Source organism: Sarcophilus harrisii, chromosome 1 (assembly GCF_902635505.1).
Source record: "Sarcophilus harrisii chromosome 1, mSarHar1.11, whole genome shotgun sequence".
Lineage (NCBI taxonomy): Eukaryota > Metazoa > Chordata > Mammalia > Dasyuromorphia > Dasyuridae > Sarcophilus > Sarcophilus harrisii.
In genome coordinates, this window is record NC_045426.1 from 60,140,994 (window position 1) to 60,164,959 (window position 23,966).

Consider the following 23,966-nt stretch of genomic DNA (forward strand, 5'->3'; position numbering starts at 1 on the left):
ATGGAACGGCAAGTCAACATGTAGAGAGTCATTGTTTAAATATTTGCCAACTGTCTTTTTTAGCTCATTTTAATGAGAAACAAGAGGCTTCTGTGGCATGCAGCTGATGATGGGGGAAAAAACTCTACACGGGAAGGCTGATTACTTTTTAGCAAGACATGTACATTATATTAGGACGAACTTTATTTTTTACATTGATGTACATTTCATTCATTAAAAAAAATACAAATACAATATTTGATTGTTGTCCCAGAAAAGATTTTTATTTTTGTTACCAGCTGTTTGCTTTAAGGGTCTTGCCATGATGTTATTGATTATATGATCGCACCAATTCATGGGATTTGAAAAATGTTACTAGTGTGTCCTGATTCATCTCAACAGCTATCTCAACCTTGAAGTGAGAACATTTAATTCTCTTTTGTAGCTCGACTCATCAATGTCCTGCTATCTTCCTGTTCAAGGCAAAGACAGATGATGTTTCCAGATGGCTATTAATCTGTGATTTATTCTGACATGTGGGATTGCAACACTACAAAAGCAATGATAGCCCAAAGAGCTCTATGTGACTTTTGGGAAACTAGTTTGTTAGTACTCATTGCTTTCCAAAGTAAAAACAGGAGGTGTACCTTTGATCTTTTCAGTCTACGATAATACCTATGAAAAAGTTTCTAGTCTTGAGCTTATAAAAACACAAATAGCACAAAGTTTGTCTACCTTGTTGATCCAAGCCTTGGATAAAATTGGAAACGGGAAGATAAAAAGTTCAGGTGCTTCACTGTAAAAGCTTCGGGGAAGGATAATTGTTTAACTCATATTGTTTGTAATTCTTTTCTTAAGGCTTATCAAGTGATCATCTCATGGCCCAGATACCTCCCTGGTAAAAAGCCTAGACTCATACCTTATATGTAAAATTTCAGAACACACATAACAGTTTGGGGATACAAATGACCACAAAAAAACTCGGAACAACAAAGACAGCCCCAGCACCAGGATGCAGAAGTATCTTTTGATTAAAGGGAGTGGACGGTCGTGGAGGATACCATTTATTTTAGTTTTGTTTGTTTTACTGATGCCACTTGAGAAAGAGCATTGCTGTACCCAAAGTTTCATATCTTTTCTGGAACAACCTAGAAATTACAATTAGACTCTACCATTGATACAGTGGGATGAAGAAAAGCCTACATATGTTAATATGTTATCACTTTACTTCAACTAATTTTCAACAGTAAACACCAATATATTTTGCAAATATACAAAATGTAGAGTGTAGCCTCACACCATTAACATTGGATGACATGCAATACAGTTCTAATTTCCTTTATCATAACAACATCCCTTCACTTGCAAGAACAGAGAGCCTCAAGGGAATTTAGACAGGTTTAACTTGAAGGTAAATGGGACAATTTTGGAAGAGTTAATGGCAACCGAATAGCCTCTCAACTCAGCCCGAACTAAATCTAAAGGACATGTGTACCATTCTTTTCACAAAAAGATCAGTTTGGAGAAGATATCAAAGAAAGAAGTATTACACACAGAGAAAAACAAAAGTGGGCAGATTTAATTTTTTTTTTCTTTTAAATGCTAATAAGCTTCAGACTGTTCATCTTCCTAGAGGACAAATACAACAAAGTGCTCAGTTTGCAGTTTTGCTGATTTTGTGATAGCAATGGCATGACAAAAGGAGTGAGGGATTAACAAAAAAAAAGGGGAGTCAACAGAGGCTCCCACACTCGATGATGACCCAAGCGACAGGAACCAGGAACTTTTCCAACACAGAAGGGTTTGCTCTTCTCGTTGGCGTTGCCTCAGCACCAGCCCCTGCCACCAGCTCGTTTGTGTTTTCCCCACATCTCAACAGAGGGACTTCTTATCCTCCCCCACTTTTCTTTTCTTTTTTTTTTTTTATAGGGGTCTTGCATTTTAGCTGGAACAATGGGGGTAGATCTCTTGTTTCTACTGCTTAGGTGTAAAGGACTTGCAGCTGCAGAGGCTCAAAAGGCTGAAACTACAAAGTAGGTGCCATGTTTGACTCAGTATAGAATCTGGATGTGCAGAATCTTGGACGGGTTAGCAGATGGCGTCATCACAACACAGAAGCAACAATAGCACAGCTTGATTTCATGTGATGCTTTTGCAACTAACCAGACTATGAGAGAGAGGCAGGGGAGACTCAGCCTGCTGAGTACTGGGTACTTGTCAGCTAAGAAGTCAGATGGGTCACAATGATGAAACAGGTGTTTTGCTAGCACATGGCTACATGGAATTACAATTATTATTATTATTTTTAAAAAATAAAAACACCACCCTATAATGCTAAATCCTAAAATAAATGTCCTAGAGCAGTTCCTGTAAGAGATGCTCTAGAGGGACATCCGCCCATTGCGATCGGAAACAAAATGAGTAAGTTATGGTGTCAAGGAAACAAGGATGAGTCTGTCATTTTCATGTTGGAGATGAAAATTTTTGCCATGTTTATGTGCACCTCTCACATGACTGAATTTGGGGTTCAATAAATCAAATGCATACAAAAGAAATGTGGATCATGTAAATTCACAGTTATTACAGCCTTTAAAGTGTCTAAGAAGTTTTGTAACCAATGCTCTTAAGACAACCAGTGCTTAGCTGGTCATCCCATGTTGCTACTGTAGAGTTTACTGCATCTTAACTAATTTGCTTACCTGAAATACCAGAGCAGTTATAATACTGGTTACTTAGGATATTATTGTTAATAAAATAAGGATTTATACAAAGCAATATTGGACTTAAACAGTTAGATGCTATGTTACTTGGCACATTCAGTAATGATTGCTTAGAGATCTTTGCAAGTCCTCAGGGGACTTTCTTTCTCTCTCTCTCACTCTCTCTCTCTCTCTCTCTCTTTCTCTCTCTCAATTTAAGAAAATACTGAAACATATGAAATTTGTTTCTAGCATTTAAGTTTTTGGCCTACTGTCTCACATACTACTCAGCTATGGTGCTGTCTATCAAGTAAGTGGAAATTCCTCGTAAATTCTATATTGCTAATTTTGTGGACTGAAAAGTTTGCTTTCCACGCACAACGTTACCTATACAGTGTGTATGTGTATATATATATATATATATATATATATATATATATATATATATATTTATATTTATATATATTTATATTATATAAAGTTTACTTACGTACTTTCATCAACCATATCAGGTCTACTTAATTTTTTGCCCATTGTCAATAAAAGAGCAAGAATGCAACAAGGTTCTTTTCTAGGTTGGGTTTTCATATTCCTGTAAAACCAACGAGGGCAAGGGAGCTGGGGGCAGTTTAACATCTACTTGGCAGGTGGCACCATTTCAAGGCCAATGATGGCAAAGACCGGCCCAAAGGTGGAGGTGAATGAAGCCCAGGGCAACAAGGTTAAATTGAAAGGAATTTCATTTCCTAAAATGCAAGCCTTGTGAGCTTATGGGATTCAATCATAGTGTCTGATTCCAGGGCCAAGGGGAAAAAAAAACAACACAAATCCACCCTGGGTTTGATATGCTGCTGGCTGCCTATCGGGTGCGCCTCTGTGTCAGATATCTGGTGCTAGAGTCAATAGGGGGGTCTGAGACCCCCTTGCCCATCCCCCAGGTCTGTCTAGACGATTGTGCTGATGCCGCTGTGTTTGGGCTTCGTGCTGGTGGGAGGAGGAGGGGCAGACTGCTGTCCGTGGTGGTGCGCTGTGTGCCCAGAGTGTGTGGAGTGCCCAGCGTGGGATGTGGGCAGTGGTGGGTGGGCGTGGGGCGTGTGGGCATGGGCCACGTAGGGCGGGTGCGGGGGGTGCCCCCCGTGGGAGACGTGGTGGTATTGGTGTGCGTGCTGGGTGTGCTGAGGTGGATGGTAATGGTGGTGGTGGTGGTAGGGGGGCGGATTCTGCTGCATGTGGCAGTACTGGGTATGGTGCGTGTGCACCTGGGCCTGTGTCTGTCCCTCGGAGGGGCCCTGGTGGTGCCCGCTGGAAGGATGTTGAGCGTGCGGTGGATGGGAAAGAACTGGTGGGTGAGAAGGGGGCTGTGAAGGGCCAGAGAGTGGGTGGGCCTGAGGAGGGGGCTTCCCTCTCTTACTACCGAATAAGGAGCCTAAGAGGGAAGAAGAATTAGGCATAGTCTGGTGTGGGCGAGATGGACACTCTCGGGTTGATGTAGCTCTTCGGCGCATGTGAGGACTGCTAATGATGGACCCCTAAAAAGGAAATTCATAGAAATAAAAATTAAAAGATTTTAAAGTATTTAAGTCAAATGAAAAAAAAATTAACAGACTGATCATTAAGCTTCAGTGGAGCTGTCTGGCTACATAGAGTAGGTAAGGTTTGGGTGAGGTCTCTGCCCCTTCTAATACAACTAAGCAGGGATGTCATGGTGGGCAGGAGTGACCCCGCCAGACAGAACTGGTCTCTGGAGGGCTGTTCTCTGCAACTTTCCAATTAAAGAGCAGAGAAAATGCTGACTTGGGAAATCTTCCTGCCAACTGGATGTCAAGAAAACTGTAAAGGGGAAAACTCAAATCTGCCTTGGGCTGACCATTATCAGGACTCTGACTGCTGGTGGTTAGTGTGTAAATGGCCTGGCTGGGCTGCCTCCAGCCTGGTCCCTTTCCTTTGCAAATCACTTCTTTTCACTAAGTCTTTTGTGCTCTCCTAATTGGCTCAGTAGCTCCAGTTCAGCCTTCTATGGTCTTACCTCTCCTCAGGTTTTTAAAGGCTATATAGTGGGTGTGACATCAGACAAAGCTAAGCTTGGGGCTAGTTCCCTAGGTTTTAAACTTATTCCTACCTAATGCAACCCAAAACAAAACAATTAAAAAAAAGGTAAGAAAGAATCTGCAAGCTGAAGTTGACATGAACAGTAAATATAAATGATTTGAAGATGAATGAAATCTCATGAAATCCACATTGAATTCATCTGTCTTACTGGCTTAGCTCCTCCCACAACCTAGCTATGCAATTCCATGGTGTCATGACTGCAGACATTGAGCAGTTTAAACGCCAAAATAAGCGATGGAGATGGTTGAGCATGGAAGTCAAGAAGTCAGCTAAAACATCCAAGGAGCAAGAACAAAGGGGGAATAGCCTGTGAGCTGGGGCTGTGGTAGGAGAGGGGGAGTGGGGAGGAGGGTGGCAAAGGGGCAGGTGCTCATTAACCATGCTTGTGGGAACAGAGGAAACGGGGTTAGCTGAAACCAAAACACAAAAAAACAAAACAACCCAGGTTTCATCCAAAACAAGCCAGTAAGTGGCGCTTGGTATTTTTAAGCTTTGTACCAGTACAGAGTGAGTAGCCCAGACATGCACTTTATTTTAGGCAGGCAGGTTGTTAGAGGGCTATGTGTGTGTGTATTTACATATATATATATATATATATTTATGTATATATAGGAAGAAGAGGAGCAAAAAAAATACATGTATATAAAATAAAGGTTGGAAAACGCACATCGTCACATCCAGCTAGACATCAGGCGCTTCCTACTTACTTCCATATTGCTGTCTAGCGATCCTGCACTGCTGCGACGCCCACGCTTCCCTGCCCAGAACATGCAATACCATAGGTTAGAGACCGGACACAAGACCTGGCTGAGCAATTTCCTCTCTAGGCCTGAGCTGGCGCTGCTACAGGAGCCTCTAAGCGCAACTATGGAGGGTCTGGGCGGGCACCAACAAGCTCAGCTTCGAGGAGGCTCCCAGCTGCAGGCCTCTGGGGCCCACATCTGGGTCCAGGGGGAGGAGGAGGCTCAGTGGAGAAGCAAATAGCCATTCAGGTGCAAAAAGGTATTTAAAAAAAAAACAACACACATAAAAAACAAAAACAAAACACAGCCCCAAATTTAAAGACCATCTCCTATACTCCAATTCCAGTCTCTCCAGGATGGGGGGTACAAGTGGGCAGGAGGAACACTTTCATAGTCAGGAGAATTCAATTCTGCCCAGATTCTTAAAAAAGTTAAGACCATTTCCCCCCAAGATGTCAGGTACATCTGCTTTTTCTCAAGGATTTCTGGGCAACTGAGGAGCTTCCAGGTGCTAGATTAGATAAGGATCAATAAGGAGATGGGGAAGAAAAGTGAGGCTTCTTTGGAAACTAAAAAACAAAAGCAAAAAAAAAAAATTCTGTGAAGTTACTGAACCTCAGTGGATTTCATATATCCTTTTAGGGGGATGGTTAGGAGGAAACTAAACTTAATTTTCTTTTTTTTTTTTTTTAATTTTTTTAGACCAGTCAAAATTGCAAATGTCTCTTTTTGTTATGGCTCTGTGGTGTGTATGTGTGGTCATGCAACATGGGCAGAGGTCACCTTGTGTGGCCCAAGTTGGCCATATAGGAAGATAGAAAAGTAGCTGTTAAAATAGGGATCTGTAGGGGGCTCTCAAGATAAATCCCTCCTTTTGTATAAGATGTTCTGAGCCCTTAGCTTTCCCTTTTCCACCTGATTTCATGATGTCTCTCCTAGATTGGACCAGCTGGTTAGAGTCTAGTACAAGTTTTCAATAACTAGAAGTTATCTGAGCTAAACTGGGACATTGGCTCTACTTTACCCTTTATGGCTTCTAAAGCTGAAGACCAAGAAAGTGGAACTTGAAAGACTCTCACATGAAGGTCCTACTTCTCATCAAGAGAATGGAGTGGGTGAAATGTCCCACTCAATATCACTTTTCAGCTATGAGATAGATTGAAGGTTGAAACTTAGAACTTTTTTTCTTTAGGTAGGAAAAATAATTCATCTTGTCCCCCCCTAACCTAAAGCAAAGAGATGATTCTTTCTCTTCACAAAAATGAGAGGGCAGGAAATGTGTGCCACTTCCCCCATAACCTACCCCAATCCCTGCCATGGTCCAAGAAAGTGCCCCTGAGGCAAGAAAACAGGCCTAGTAATTCAGCAACTCAGGGGACTGATTCCTCAAAGAAGTATTTCTTTTTCTTTGAAAGAAAGGCCAGTCTGAGCCCCATGAGATCTGGGAGATGAGAAATCATCTTTCTGCCTTCTGGTTAAAGGGCCCTTCCAAGCCTTTCTCTGACTACCTAGATCCCAAAGTGGGAAGGAAAGCACTCCTAATTCTTCTGAAGACCATCTTCACAACCCACTTTTGCAGGGTGATAAAGGATCCCTTAGAGAAAACTTTATTTCAGTCCAACGTGCAGCTCTTCTCATGGGTTCATGACGAGCAAAATCTGCTAACTATCCACTATACAAACAAACCAAGACCTGAAGTTAGGAGATCATCATGGAAGCTCCTCCAAAGAATCTTCCTTCTCTCTTCCAATATCGATGAAGATTCTGGGACATGGAAGTTTAGGTGTTTTGTCGTCATCTTCTTCAACAGATTGATTAGATTTTCCTTCATTTTCCTGAGCTTTGCGTAGATTCTGTTATCAGTCTGTGGTCAGATAGGGCAATGGATGTGGTCTTTTTGAGGCAGAACTTTCCAAAGCCATGTAGTGAAAACATATAGGCACATGCACACATTTATGCATACCACTATGTATGCAGACATTTAGACAGGTATGTTTGCACATAAATAAGCACACATACATACCTCAGTTATGTAGTCACCCATGGGTGTTCTCTCTTTCTGTTTCTCTCTCTCTTTCTTTCTCTTTTTCTCTGTCTCTTCCATTGTCTCTGTCTGTTTGTCTCTCTCTCTGTCTCTCTCTCTCTCCGTCTCTATCTCCTCTCTATCTCTGTTTCTGTCTCTCTCTTTCTGTCTGTCTCTGTCTCTCTCTCTCCCCTCAGTCTGTCTGTCTGTCTGTCTGTCTCTCTCTCCTCTCAGTCTGTCTCTGCCTCTCTTTCTCTCCCATTCCTGTTTGTCTCTGTTTCTGTTTCTATCTCTGTCTCTCTCCCCCCTCAATTTCTGTCTGTCTCTGTCTTTCTGTCTCTCTACCCTAGAAGTTCATATGTGTACACATACCTCAACCTACACAGATGCCCACAACTTGAAGTAAAATATCACTGACTACATACCAAACCCTCAGTGATGGATACCCTGCCCTCCTATCTGAAGGCAGATGTAAAACCAGTGTCCAGGTTTCCTAATCATCCAGAAGATCACTTACTTATTTATGACACCTGGTACATAGTAGGTACTTAATAAATGCTGAACAAAGGCCTGGAACCCCATAGACACCACACTACTGGCCAGCAGCCTTTGGGATCTGGTCCTTGACTCCTTTTCTCAGTATCCCTTCAGCAATGACCTCCAGGCCTTCTGCTGCTGACGGTCCCGTGTAAGCAATTTTGTGATGTGAGTACATGGGCAGCTTTAGCCTTCCTTAGCCTAGGCATGTGTCCTTAGCCCTGCAGAGCAGTCCATGGGCTTATGCATTTTTCTGGTATTTTTCTTATACGTTTGGAATGGTTAGCAAAGTATGGTGGGTCTAGAAAGTCCTTCTTAAATCTTAAATCATGATCATCATCTACTGAGTAAAGAGAGATTCCAGGAAGGCTTCTAGCAGCCAAGCCTCCAATCAGGTTCCAGATTTCTTAGCATCCTCAAGGTTGACAACAGAAAATAAAACTTTCTATAATTGGATGGACTTCAGCCGTAGCTGGTAAGGTGATACATGGAGGAGACTGAAGGACTTCCCAATCGGCCAATGGAAAGCTGAAACTGTAGCCAACTCCACTTCTTAGCTGTGCATGTTTTGTAAGCAGAAATGGGTGAACGCTTCTCCAGGCTGGAGGAAAGTCCTCAGCTTGCTGTCCCTGGATTTCTTCAGCACTGCCACACTAACTTGAAATGCAGATGCCAATCTGCTTTTGCTGCTGATGATTGGGAAGTTATAGGACTGGCTTTTAATCCTGGTTCTGTTATTTCATAAGCCCGAGGAACTCATTCTCCACTTCTTGATTTTATTTTCTCATCGAGAAAATGAGGAGGGTGAAGTAGACAACGTTTAAGGTCTCTCACAGTTCTAGATTTATGTATCCAGAATCCATTTTGCCTAGGCAGGGAAACCTTGAGATAGAAGATATTTGCTTTATTTGCACAAGAGCAACTTTGTATCATTCTTCTCTGATAAAAGCCAGTCTTGGTAACTCTGGCAAACAGAGTTCTGGCAATGAATAGTCAATCATCTAGCAAAAGAGAATCTTTTAGAGTTTCTTACCAGCTGTTCTTACAAATTCAGTATATTTTTTTCCTGAAAATGTAACACCCCATGCAAGGTTGTAAGGGAATATAAGACAAGGAGATGATGTGGTCTTTTTTTCTGAGGACCTTACTTTCCTGTCTGCTCATTTTTATAATCTTAGATTCCTGACCTAGCAGAGGTTCCAAAGCTTACTTCTTGGAAAGCTAATTCCAACAGACATCTTTCAAGGCAGCCTCAATTATCTTCTTGATAAAATGACAGGTCAGTTTTTAAATTCCTCTCCACTTGGACACCCTGATATACCTCTAAATCACTCCTCCCCCTAGCAAGTCTAAATGGCTATGGATACCTATCCTAGACCTCACCTTCTGCTTTTCTCTCAAAGTGAACAAAATAAAGAAGTTACTAGAACTGATATCTTAAGAGGTTCCATGTTTGTACCTCAGGGCTTTTATGGGATTCTAGCTCTGGATTAACAGTCTCTTTTAACTCGGCATCTCAAAACAGCATAACTGTTATTATCAATAATAACAACAATAAAATAGTGCCCATATTCCTTTCCCCACAAATATTTTGATCCAAGATATAATGAAAAAGTAATGACCCCTGCTTTAATCCTTGCTAATGAATAGAATCAAGATGCATACCCTCTGACCTCAAACTCTGGTAGTCAGGAGAAGAAAGGACCAATTGCTCTGGCTTCTGAACTAATGTGACTCACTTGGTGACCTGGAATCTCTGGTTACTGGGAGAGATAGAAGAGGGGGATACAGACAAGCTGGAGATACTCCAGACTAAATCACTTTGTATTAGTCAGTTCTGGAAAGGAACCATGGTTAGCTCTTATGATGGGAGATACTCTACCAGCCTGGGAAAAGAGCGGGGTCTCAAGGGTCTTGCAGCTGACTGTTAGTTTAATTTGTAGGACAAGACCTACACAAGAGCACAAGCATAACCAGCGACCAGAAGCCTTGGTATTTATGCCAAATAATAGGAGAGTTGGTTGCTTTTTCACACTGCACAGCACCATACAGAAGCGACCCATAGCCTTTAGTGGGCAGAAAGCCTCCAATTAAGTTTAGTTGGGTTTAACAAATCCATTGCTTAAACCCTTTATGTGGTAAATGATTTCAGTTCTGAACTCTGGAAAAAAACCAAAAACCAAAAAAGGAAAAAAAAAAGAAAAAAAAACAGTTTTGGAAATGAGCATGCCAGGAGCAAGGTATGTGCTGCTGATACATGGAATGGTGTCATGAGCTGAAGGAATTGTCTTGCAGATGACACATAACCTTCTGCCTGAGCATGGCTATGTGGCAATGCTGGAGAGACTGGGATGGAAAAATCCTATAGGGAAGAAACAGTGGAATTGGGATTCCTTCCCAGTGGTCTACAGGTGGGCGCTACCCCACTCTGTTACCAGTAGGGTGGAGACTGAATAGCTTTTCTCAGCCTAAAATGAGCTTCAAAAATAATCAGTTGATCTCAGTGAAGTTCTCTCTCTAGTCTAGGGCTAATTCACATTAGCAGGTGAGAACTTGTATTCTTGGCCATGAGGCAGATGGGGATACCAAGGAATAGATGGTCTAATCATCAGAAAGATCACAGCAAAGAAATTTGTAATAATCACCTACACATCCCATTTGATAGCTAATCTCTAAATGGCAACCCCACTGGAACCTCCTCCCTGCTAACTCTACAGAGAAGCCATCTAGCCACTGAACAGACACAGAACATACAGGCGATTGAGGATCATGGCTATACTAAGGTGCAGCAGTTAAAAACAAGCCAGGCATTAGGATTCACTGGCAGCTAACATGGTTTGGTTCTTGGTCTTTCCCCCTCGCTGCTTTATTTCTACTGCCATGGTCCTAACATCCTGCTCAAGGTTTGGGAATTGGATATTTCTCTGGGATCCAGGAGATGGACCGCAGGGACCTAATGTTGGGTATTAATGGCTGGCAGCAAAACAAAAATAATAAATACAGAAACAAAGCAATGAAGAGAGGCACAAATTGCTCTTTTTTTTTTTTTTTTAACACCTTTCTATTAGCTACTAATGCTGAGTTTGGTGGCATCTGGATTTCAGTCACCTCAGGAGCAATGACATTTTAGGACATGCATGCTGAGCAATCAGGGCTTTTTCCTCCTTTAAGGCTGGAGTTCTCTACAGAGCACAACTCGAGCCAAAGGTAAAGGCAATCAAGGAAACGAAGGAAATTTGTGTTTAGAGAGAGCCTACCATCAAGTGCCTCTGCTAGGGGAGGAAGGGAGGAAGGGAAGGAAGAAGGGGATGTCAGGTTCTAGGCACAATTTAGTAGGGCTTCACTCAATTTCATTCATCAGTGTAAAACACAGGTAAAAACTTCAGCACAAAATACACAGGACATAGCCACTAATGGGGACCTGTTCTCTTGCTGTCTCTCTCTCTATAATAAATTCTTAAAGGAAAAAAAACACTTAAAGTTAAATGGGAGGACTAACTACTTTATTCTTAGACCGATTTCCCCTCTGTGATGACATTTAAATTGGGTTCTATCTGCTTTCTCTTTTAAAAGTACAAACAGCAAAAACTAGAACTGTTTAGTATGATCAAAGGTATTTGAATTTTCACGGGGAAAAAAAAAGTAAAACCAAACAATGTTTTGCTAAGAAAACTTGCACACATGCCCTGCCTGGGGCTCTGCTGTGTTTCTTTCCATGGGCACAATGCATGCACAAACTGTCGGGCTTTTTTTTTCCGAGTTTTGCATGCATTGCACTAGGAAGGCAGAACTAAGTCCGGCTCTTACCCGCTTCTGAGAGGTCACGGAGTGAGCTGCTGAGTGCACTCCGCTTCAGGCCCTCGCCTGTGGCATAGCTGTCGTCAAGGCAGGCTCGGCTCAGAGTCCCATTGCCAGCCTCTTTCTTCAGGCTGGAGCACTGGGACATGCTGGGCCGGACAACTCCTTTCTGTTTCTCAAGCTCCGCTGAAACACACAGAATCGATGCATGTTCTCATGGTTACTGTGGCAAAGTGAGGGAGCATCAGTGGGAAAGGGGACTCACCCAGGCTGGAATGGAGGGATGCCCTAGTGGGGGGGTGGCCATTGGTAAGATAGAATGACTATCAGCCTTTGGGAAAATGCTGAAAATCCCGAGAGGGAGTACTGCCCCCTCCTGAAGGGAAGTTGGTCTGGGCTGAAAAGGTCTCTGTCATGCCATGGGCAATTTATTTAAGATTCTCCCTTTGCTTCTCTCTCTCTGTCTCTGACTCCTACTGCCCTAGGGGAAGAATAATGGGTCACCTGAGTTGATTTAATTTCAGACTTACTATGTTTCTGACATTATTTGCAAAAATTATAATGGTAATAATAACAAGTGACCTTTATCCATTTAAACTACTTTAAGATTTCAAAGTGCTTTCATCTAACAGTAATCAAGATTACTGACTTGATGCTGCTGAAGACAAACTGGTAGGGAAGACAGATTTTTCCCAGCAGTCATTCTTAGTCCTCCCTATAATGGGATTCCAGGTCCTGGATTTCCATCCCCCCTCATTTTGTGGATAAAGTGCCCAAAGTCCCACCATTCACACAGCCAGAAAGGTCTGATGGTGTGTGGAGTATGCATTTTGATCGAGAACCTGAGCCTAGACTTTATAGTATAGGCTCAAAGTGTGTATAATTCTTACTTACACTCTATTCTATGCTTTTCCATTTCCTGAACTTCTGCAATTGATTCCCTCAAGTCATCAGTGAATTTTTTCCTGTCCTGGGGATTGGGTGCATTGAAATTTATCAATACTTTGATGTCTGCTCCTGGAACAGCAGATGTGAGCCGGATGCCATTAGGATAATCTGTAAAGGGAGAGAAAATGAGTGGAATTCAGGTTTTTGTTTGTTTCTGAGCAATTTTTCCTTACTGAATTCAAAGCATGGTTTTCACCCCATTCAGAGCTCAACCCTTTAAAAGACTTGGCCAGTGTGCTCAGCTAGGGAACCCTAGACTTTAAGGCAGAATTTGAACCAGGTCTTTCTGACTTCAACACTTACTGGGTAAGTCATTTAAAAGCCTCTCAATTTCAGTTTCTTCAGCTCTAAAGTAAGGAGGCTATTGGACTCAATAGCCTCCAAGGTCCTGTTCCAGCTCAAAAGTGATAACCTTGTGGTAGGGTTAGAGGACTCGAGAGGATTCCAGAGAAGAAGATGAAATAATCTGATGTCCATCAGACACAAAATTAACATTCCCTGTCCCCAGCAGTATTGAACTAAACTGTTACAGGATCTCACTTATCAGGGCTTTATCCATGCAGTCCTCACAAAATTGTCTTTGCTGCTTGGAGCCTTTAAATCTCATCAAGGTTCAGGTCAAATGACACATCTTTAGAGAAGTCTTTCTTGATTCCCCCTGCTTGTTAGCTAGCCCACCTCTCCAAAAACTCACTCTGTATTTGTATGGTGGATGCCTGAATTCTTTTTTTTCTTTTTTTTTTCATTAAAGCAAATTTTTTTTCTAAAAATATTTTTATTTTCTAAAACATATGCATGGATAATTCTTCGACATTAACCCTTACAAAATCTTGTGTTCAAATTTCTTCCCCCTATTCTCCCATCCCTTCCCTTAGATGGCAAGTAGTCCAAAATATGTTAAACATGGTAAAAATATACATCAAATCCAATATATGTATACATATTTATACTATTATCTTGCTGCACAAGAAAAATCAAATCAGACTGAAAAAAATGAGAAAGAAAATAAAATGCAAGCAAACAACAACAAAAAAAGTGAAAATGCTATGTTGTGATCCTCACTCAGTTCCCCCAGTCCTCTCTCTGGATGGAGATGGTTCTGTTCATCACAAAATCATTGGAACTGATTTGAATCATTTCATTGTTGAAGAGAGCCACATCCATTCAAATTGATCATCATATAATCTTGTTGCCATGTACAATGATCTCCTGGTCCTGCTCATTTCACTCAGCATCACTTCATGTAAGTCTCTCCGGGCCTTTCTGAAATTATCCTGCTGGTCATTTCTTACAAATTGATAATATTCCATAGTATTCATATACCATATATTATTCAGCCATTCTCCAACTCATGGGCATCCACTCTGTTTCCAGTTTCTTTGCAGAAGAGGGGGACTGTGGATGTGGAATACTGCAGATACTATCAAACTTAGGGGGATGAATTTGTTTTGCTATACTGCTTTTTAAAAAAATTCTGTGTAATAAAGGATTTCTTACTGGGTAAAGGAGAAGGAAAGGATATATTCAGAAATAAAGATGATATAAAAACAAAAGTTATCAGGAAAATTAAAAAAATTTTAAAATAAAATCCACAAACATAAAAATGTGTGTTAGTTGATAGTATTGTGCACGATTCCGGATACTACATTGTTGTTATTATTTTTTGCTTTAGGCAATTAATGTCAGTGAACTTTGGAAGATGAAGGAAAATGGGATATTTTAAGAGGGATATTGGCAAACTGTCCTGAATCTCATATGATAGTTTGAGTGAGGAAGGGCTTGTAAACAACATCATGTGAGGAAAATTATGGACTTAAAATGTTTAACTTGTAAAATGCAATTGGGGGGGGGGGGAGAGGACATGATAGTAGTTATCACCTAACTTAAAGATAAAACTGATTTATTCTGTGCTTCTCTAGACCAGGAATTCTTAATCTTTTTGTATTGTATGGACCTCTTATCAGAACAGGGGAAGAGGAAAGGAAAGGGGGAAGAGAATAAGCTTTTATGCAGAGCCTACTAGGGGCCAGATACTGTGCTAAGTTCCTGCTTCCCTCTTTTTTTCAGGTTGCATTTGATTTTCACAACAACCTTGAGTGCTATTATTACTCCATTTTACAGAAGAGGAAATAAAGGCTACATCTCAACTTCTCTCACATATCTATTTCCCAAGGACAAACTACAAAGGACTCCAAAAAGCCCTCATCTACAGAGTACAAAAACTTCCCTAGGATTAAGATAAGGATTCAAGGAATAGGCAGTCATGGAAAGCTCAAGCCTCCAGCCCCCAGATTCCTGTATGCAAGGTAGTTTCCAGGTCTAGGATGGCAGTAGCCAGGGCAAGAGTCCTCAAGTCTCCTAAAGCAACTAGAGTCAGACAGTGCCCAAAAGAGCTGTTCAAGTACTCCAGCCACTGGGATTTGGCCCATGTATCTCTACTACCTCACCCCTGAATTTTGGTCACAATGGTACAAGTAGGTGAAGATGGGTGACTGGGAAGTAGAGTCAGTGGTAAGGGAAACTGAGGCCTGGGACTCTTGCTGTCTCTTACATAAAAATAGAAGATAAGAGTGAGATAGAATTCTTCCTCAGTGGGAAAACCAGGAGTATTTAGGTGGTATAATGGATAGAACAACAAGCTGGGAATCTGGAAAACCTGAATTCAAGTCTGATATCAGACTGACTGTGTACTTTGAGAAGTGATTTTAGCTCTCTTTGCCTCAGTTTCCTTAGGCTGTAAAAATGAATTATATCAGTACCTACTTCCCAGGATTGCTGAGAATATTCAAATGAAATATCATTTATAAAACTGCTTAATGCTGTTCCTGGCAAATAGTAAGGACAGTGTTCACGTTGCCCTGGCTGTTATTATTATTTTCCAGTTCTAGTGGCTAAGTCGAAAAGCTACAAATCTCACATTTTCTTATTTTCTCCTAAGACTAGATTCCTCATAACTGCTGGGCCTTTGGGAATGGCCTAACCTATAAATACAAAGTGGGTGAAAAAGTTTTCCAAGAAGACATCCAAAGTCGATATTGGATGAAGTGTGTTTTGTTTTAAAAACATTACTATCATCCCTCAAATGACTCTTCTTCAAGCAACACCATCTGGGATGAGACAATTCTCAGCTCCACCCTAGCAGCAGCCCCAAGGTCAGTGTGTTCCTAACCCAGTACTTTGGAACTTTGACTCAAGCAGATAAAGTAATACTGGGTCAGCAGCAGGAATACCTCAGTCACACAGCCCAACTCAGCCCGGGGAGCAGAGGGAAGCAGAGCCAGCCCAACCCAATCCAGCCCACGGGTCTCAGGGGAAAGAGAACCAGCATACAAGGCAGCCCCTGACCTCAGAAGAGAGGAGAGTATATCCTAGTGCCTCCCAAACAGCCTCTTCTGGATTGTTTGCTTGACTTACTGAGACCTTTAGTTCAGCTTCTAGATTTCAAGGATCTCCATTACTCAAATGTCTTTATAGTTAAGAGCAGAGGTGGGGAAGAAAGGTAGGGGAGAGATATAAGGAAGAAAGGAGAAATAGAAGAGGTAAAAACAGAGAAATTAATAGAAGAGTCAGTAAGAAAGAAAGGAGATTGGGATAGAGATATATCTTTAAGCTGGTGTTATCATCACCTTGCAGCTATTTTACCTGTCTTTGATGCAGAATAGAGCATTCCTGCCCTTTCCCGAAGTACACTTCTTGGGGTGGACACCGCAATGGGAAAGGAAGACCTAGCAAATCCTAAAGTTTGAAAAGTGACAGTTTCTCAGAAAGAGCTTCTACAAAATGTGAGAGTTGTAAAGGACCTGGAGGTCACTTAATTTAAGCCATACATGAATAGGAGAAGTCATCCAGTCTCCACATGAAAGCGATGGGGAATTCATCACCCCCAAGGTGAACCACTTCATATGTAGGCTCCTTAATGGCAGGATGGTTTCACCTTTGACTTTATATCCCTCATGTCTAGCCCAGTACCAGACAAAAGCAATTTAATTAAGGTTTGTGGATTGATCGGAGCCACTATTTGTTAGGAAATTTTTCCTTTATATTTGTCTTAATCTGCCTTCCATGCTTTGTTCTTCACTGTATCCTTTTGGGCTAAGCTCTTCCACAAGAAAGTTATTCAGATATTTTAGGACAGCACTAATGTCCCATCCCTGAAATGTTCTTAGGAAGTTCAACTCTTCATGAAGAGAGAAAATAATGAGGGAGGAAGAGATAGATAGACTTACACTGATTCTCGAAAAGTAGGACCTGCATGCCATAAAGAGAGAAGGACTGGCGGAAACTATATGTCACAGAGTTTTTCTTCTTCTGAAAGATCTTGGTGACCTGAGGAGAGCAGATGTAATGTAGCATTAGTGATGCTGCAACAGGGAAAAGAATCTGGGTTAGTCCATTCATTCCATCTCTTCCAGGTAGGAGAAAGGTGCTGTCTCTGTTTATCTCTCTGTGTCTCTCACATGTACCTTCTCTCTGTCTCTGTCTCTCCTTTCTCCTCTCTCTCTCTCCTTCCCCCCTCCCCTTTTCTACCAAATGAGTGTTTCCCATTGTAGTCTTTCTCCTCTCTCCCTTCCCTCTCTTCTTTTCTCTATCTCCCTTTTTTTCCTTGTCTCTCCCCCTCTTCCTCCTCTTCCTCCCTCGCTTATTTATTCTCTCCCAAATGAACATGTTTCCCATAATAGACTCTTTTTCCTCTCCCCCTCTCTCTCCCTCTTTTTTCTTCTCCTTCTCTTCCTTCCTCTCTCTCCCCTCATCCTGTTTATCTCTCTGTTTACTCCTCTCCCAGATGGACATGCTTCCCATAGTAGAGTCTTCACTCTCTCCTTCCACCTGGATGCCCTTTAAATCCCATTATCCCACACTGAGAAAAGTCTTTGCTGACACTGGGGAGGATTCTGAGCACCTGCTCAAGAAACTGATCTCATTTGCACAAACACCCCCTTTTGTACTACAATTCACTGGATGACTTTTATTCACTCTGAAGCCTTTGTGGACCTGAGATAGAGTCTCCTGAGAGTCTCCTGTTATGAATCCATTCCAGGATTCATAACAATCTTGTAGTCCAGAGTGGATGGATGCAAGAAGCACTTTTATATTTACATGCTTGATAAAGCCCATTTGGAAAGTAATGCAATGAATTATACTCCTGTAGATTTAGTACCAAAGGGGAGGGGGTGGAAATCAGTAAGTGAGACACAGGAATAATGCAAAGAAGTAAGATTTCACTGCCTTCTTTTCCATAAACAAAACCTAGATATAAAAAAACTGTTGTTCTGAGCTCATGACCCCTGATGCTTGAATCCACATAAAAAATAGGAAAACTCCATTCTATAATTGGCCCCAAGCCACTGCCATACAAGATACTGTCTGCTCATCAGTTATTCTCTTCTGAGTTGGGTTTCAGCCTGGGGAAGGGAATATTCCTTTCTAGAAGCTAAGGGTTGGTGCCCAAAGCAGATGATGCCCATAACTACAGAGGGGAGCAGTTGATAGGAAGGCTATTAGATTCTACAAAAAGAAGACCTTGGAATCAGGAGAAATGTCTTCTGTAGCAAAGAGAGACACTGCCATGGGCTGGAAATGCCAAAGACTAAAATATAGTTTTCTTTCCACTCAAATGTGTACAAAAACAAACACTCTTCCCCGGCCCCATATTCCTTGCTAATCTGTGAAATGAAAGAGCTGGACCAAGTCAGGAGGTTGACCTTTTTTGGTATCATGGACTGTTTTAGCCATCTGATGAAGTTTATGGACATACCTCTAAGAATAATATTCTTAAGTGTGTTAAAATAAAATACAAAGCATTGCAAATGAATCCAATTATATTGAAATGCAGTCTGTAGACAGGAAGTCTTGAACTCCTTGTGATCTAGTTATAGGTCTAATTGCTAAAGTAATTTGGAGGTAGCAATGAGCATACACTTTATTTCAAGATAACTATAATGTGAGATATGAAAATATCTGTGATTTCTATTTGTGACAGTCACAGTTACTGCTAATAACACTGTAGGTTTGTTACCTACCTATTCACAAATAATTGAAGAAAACGATCAATTTGGATTGGGAGTTAGTGAAAATAAGGATGTGAGTTTTTTTCTACCCAAGTTTACAGACCTCCTTGAATTCTCTATCTGTGGATCCTCAAAGAGACTAAGGATCCCAGGTTAAATGTGCTGACTGGGAAGGTGTTGTCAGGAGCCCTGAGTCCTATGACAGAAAAGCTTCAGAAAAGCTTCAGAAGAAGTCTGTAGTGTATATGAAGATACACAATGGTTACATTACATACCACAAGAAGGTCATTAAATAAGAAGATTTCTCGCTGGTGTAATCCAAGCTTCTGGGGTTTATTTGGATCTGGCACTTCAAAGAGCCGACAATAGCAAACAAGCCTCCGATGGGGAAGGGATAGTACCTGTGGGAAAGGAAAAGGGATTTACATCAGTCATAAACTAGCAACTCCCTTATGCTCAGGCCAAAGTAATCTGCCTCTGCAGCGGAACTGGCACAATGCTTGCTAATCTCACCTTTGCTTCTCTTGCCCAACTTAACTGGACATCAGAGATCTTCTGCCCCCCTCTTCCAGGACTCCTGACTCTAGATGGGACTCAGTTTCTACCTATGCCATGCTAGATAAGGAGTTGTTACCCTGCCTCTTCTCAAGCAGAGTAGTCATGATTGGGCTAACCAATGATTCTCTGCTCCTGTATTTCAAATCCTTTACTTTAGTCTCTTTATCCCTCAACATTTGAACCACTCAAAATTCTCCTCATAAACATCTTTGTCTCAGGCAGACCCCATTTCTCCTGCACACTGCTGCCAGATAATTTTTCCTAGAAGACCAACCTGATAAACTCACTCTCCTGAACAACCACTGGCCTTCCACTGCTTATCACATAAAATTCTTATTTCCTAGACTGTCATGCAAGACTTGCTGGGCTCTGTTTCCCACTCTCTTTCAGCCTCACTTGTCTTCTTCCTTCTGCCAGGCTCATCTAGCTTCCTCTTCTTTGAACATACCTTGTACATTTCTACCTGGCTACCTAGAGGACCTCAGGTCCTCACCTGGAGTGACAACCCTTGATCTGGTCCAGCTCTTTCATTTCACAGATTAGCAAGGAATCTGGAAGTTGGGGAAGAGCATTTGTATATGTCTATGACTAGTTCAACATTAACTTTCAAGGTTAAGTTCAGATCTTACCTACTTACATGGAGTCAGCCCATAGTCAATTCTGACTCCTTTGGTTTTTTTTTAATACTGTCTACTGACATTAACTTGATCCATCATGTATTTCCATGCATATTTCTATGAATTTTAAATGTATTTTTGTTTTCCCAATTAGATTGTACGCTCCTTTGGAAGAGAATTCATGTTTTAGGTGATTTCCCTCTGCCCCAAAGCATCTAGCATGCAGTAAGTTGGCTTTCACAAATAGTCATTGGGTGATTGATGCTCAGTATCTTTTTATAGCCCTTGGTTCAGACTGAAAATGCTCCTCTTGATGAGATTCAAGGGAAAGAGGAGGCAAGACTGGTCAGGATGGGGTCTGTTTCTTTCCACAAACATAGAGAAATACCCTCACTGCCTTTCAAGGCATTTCATTCAACCTGCTCCAGAAGACTTACCTCAAGACTAGCTTAAAGAAATGTGCAAATAAAGGAGAATGGACTTGCTGGGGAAAAAAACAGCGTTCCTCTTCCTTTCCTAGGATTCATTTTCATGGCCATGTTAGAGGTGATTTTGTGTACTGGACAGAATTAAATGATGAAATCCCTGGTCCCATAGTGGCTTAAATCTCTTTATGCCAGGCTCCTGCTCCTATTCCTAATCTTTCTGAGAAGAATGGTGAACATCTGGGCAGTACCAACTCACCTATGAGCTGCTATCTCTTAGGATAGCATCTCTTAGGATGTTAAGAGCAAAAAGGATAATGGATTTCTAGCCCTAACACTTAGATTTGAATCCCATCTCTAATTTTTGTACCTCTATTATAGCTTTTATGTGGAAAAGGGGAAGGCTAGCCCAGCTATTTTTCTAGGTCTAAATCTTATGATTTTAGGGGCAGTGAAATGACTCAATGGATGAAGTGCTGGATCTGAACTCAGGAAGCCTGAGTTCAAATATGACCTCAGACACTTACTAGCTTTGTAATCCTGGGCAAGTCACTTTACCTCTTGTTTGCTTCAGTTTCCTTATCTGCAAAATGGGGATAATGACAGTACCAACTTCTAAGGGTTGTTGTAAGGATCAAATGAGATAATAATTGTAAAAGTACTTAGTATAATAATGTGATTAATAATTCTGAAATTCCATGATCCAATACTACCTATCATTTAATTTCTTATTATGCCTCCTTATTCTGAACTTATTCTTTATCTTTATCAGAATCTCTAGTTATTTCCATTACACAGCCTCTGCTTTCTTACTCTCTCATCCTATTGACACACATATCTTGTCCAACCCCAGTCTGGAGTATCCCCCCACCATCAATTCCTCCTCCACTGTTCAAATGCAATTAAACCATGATTCCACTATAAATCTGTTTTATCTTATCTTAACTGGGCCCTTACCATTTCAAGGTAATTCTCAATTCCACTCTCCACAGCAGCTGTTCCAAACTCTTTCATTTCTTCTCACATAACACTCCTCCCTCCTTCCTACTACCAAATAGAATCTTAACTTTGTACTTAACTGAGAAAACCAAGGCTATTCATCATAAGCTCCCCCTTCTCCCTTTTTCTATACCTCAAAATACTTTGTCATTATCCCTTATTTTCTCTTCTTTCATTGTAGTAGTTGATGAAGTACTGGCCTTCCTCCTCACCAAAGTCAACTTTACATATGTCCCCTTGATTTGGCAGACATTTCCCCCACAACTGTCCCCCAAATTCTAAGCTTAATCTCTCCCTTTCTGCTACCTACAAACATACATTCAAGTCTTCTTGTTTTCTTAAAAATCCTTACTTAGTTGGCTTTTCTAATTTCAAGCTGGCCTCATTATTTATACTTTTATCTGCTCTCATACCTTAACCTTATTACTCAACTGAAATAACTCTCTGCAAAGTTAATCATGACTTCTTAATTGCCAAATCTGATGACCCTTTCTTATCCTTCTTGATCTCTTTGCAGTATCTGAAACTGGGAATTACACTTTTCCCTCTGGGTTTTCATGTTATCCCCGATACCCACGGCTTCTCCCACTCTATCTACCTCCCCCTTTTAGCTTGGATATATTTTGCATAAGTTGCCAATCAGATAAAACATAAACTTCTTGAGGGCAGAGACTGTTTCATTTTTGTTTTTGTATCATCAAGACCTAGCACAATTCCTGTTACATAATACATGCATCATAAATACTTGCTGATTGATCCTACTCAGGAAAGGATTGAAATATGCAATGATTTAGCAAATGCTGGGAGGGAATTTCTTCAGAGTGCTAAAATCCGAGGGTTAAAATGAATGGGAAAGGAGCTGGAGAAGCAGAGAGTCAGATCGAGAGATTAGTGCTACAATAGGAAACAAGATTCAGTAGCATTGTTTTGTGGTTTCACCTCATACATTTCAGACTGGCAAAGTTAACAAAATATGGCAACAATCAAAGCTGGAGGGGCTAAGGAAAGAAAGGCACATAGTTACACTACTGGTGATACTGTGAATTGGTCCAAATACTTTGGAAAGCCATTTAGAATTATGCTTTTTAAAAAAGTGTCTAAAATGTGATATATATACAAACATTATAGTCTTTTAAAGATTGTGAAGTGCTTTGCAGATATCTCATTTGAGGCAGCTAGATGGCGCAGAAGTGCTAAGCGTGGAGTCTGGAAGCCCTGAGTTCAGATATAGCCTTGGACGCCACTGTCTGCCTCAGTTTCCTCAACTGTAAAATGGGAATAATCATAGCACCTTCACAGGCTCAAGTGAGATATTTGTGGAGGTTACATCAACTAGACTTCAGTTCAGTATATGAAAGAACCTAACTATGAGCAATGTCCAGGAACAAAATGAACAATCTTTCAGTTAGTGTTGTTGGAGGGATTAAAGCAGAGGCTGAATACTTGTCTTGCCAGGGATATTGCAGAAGAACTGCAGTACAGATAAGAGATTCTGAGTTGGAGTGAATAGCTTCTAGGTGCCTTCAAATATTAACATGCTTCAATTTGATAGAGATCTATAGGGTCAATTCTTGCAAATTTCATTCCCTAAAAGTTGTTAGTATGATGTTTCATTTTTCTTTTTTTTTCTAAAGCTTTTTATTTTCAAAACATATGCACGGATAATTTGGCAACATTGACCCTTGCACAATCTTGTGTTTCAGATTTTCTCCTCCTTTCCCCTACTTGTTCCTCTAGATGGCAAGAAATTCAATATGTGTTAAACATGTTAAAATATATGTTAAATCCAATATGTATAAATGATGTTTAATTTTTCACATATCATATTAATATCAGTGACCACAGGACAGATTCTGATTTTTAAATGGCACTTTAGAATTTACACATTTCAAAACTTTTCAAAATACTCCATTTTCATTAAAACCCTAAGAAAGATACAGCAAAGAAATCAATGTGACATTTGACTACATTAACAGAATTATCTAGAATGAAAGGAGTTTTATTATACTCTACTGTAGTTGAACATCTGGATATCCTAGTCCCCAGAGTATTGGATTCATATTCAACAGGGCCCCTTCATTTTAGGAAAATTATTGACAAACTAGAGTATATTCAGAGCAGGGGGATGAGGATGGTGAAGAGACTCAAAACTATATTTTGTGAGTACTGGAAGACCTGGAGATATTTAGTGTAGAAGAAAAAGTATTTAAGGGAGGTGTGGCAGCTGTTTTGGAATATTTGAAGGGCTGCTATGTAGAAGAATAATTTGTGTTATTCTACTCAGGGCCAGAATTCAGAATTAGTACTAGGAGTCAAAAAGGACAAAGAGGTTGATTTTGATTCGTATTGACTCACTAAGTTAAGACAACTTTCTAAGAATTAAGGAATCTAAGGCTCTTCAAGGTTTGGCAATATTACAAAAATAAGGCTAGCACTCATGTCTCCTCACTCCTAATCAAATGTCCTTTTTAAACTTTCTACCTCTAGTAGTGGGGAAATATTGTAGAGAATCATCCAATGTGC

General features: G+C 40.8%; 1 protein-coding gene across 6 annotated transcripts in view; it reads right to left on the reverse strand.

Moving 5' to 3' along the window:
- Positions 1-3,218: 3,218 nt before the first annotated feature.
- The window catches only part of IQSEC1 (IQ motif and Sec7 domain ArfGEF 1), a 741,922-nt gene continuing 721,174 nt past the window's right edge, over positions 3,219-23,966 (reverse strand). For 5 of the 6 annotated variants that reach the window (XM_031945892.1, XM_031946046.1, XM_031945932.1 and 2 more), the window contains 6 exons: positions 19,120-19,245; positions 17,063-17,162; positions 12,783-12,944; positions 11,898-12,074; positions 5,495-5,544; positions 3,219-4,207 (listed from right to left, as the gene is read on the reverse strand). In XM_031945892.1, the coding sequence (XP_031801752.1) occupies positions 3,623-4,207; positions 5,495-5,544; positions 11,898-12,074; positions 12,783-12,944; positions 17,063-17,162; positions 19,120-19,245 (1,200 nt within the window). In that variant the 3' untranslated portion in view covers positions 3,219-3,622. The remainder of the gene's footprint in view (positions 4,208-5,494; positions 5,545-11,897; positions 12,075-12,782; positions 12,945-17,062; positions 17,163-19,119; positions 19,246-23,966) is intronic. The other variant, XM_031946101.1, reaches the window with a different exon arrangement.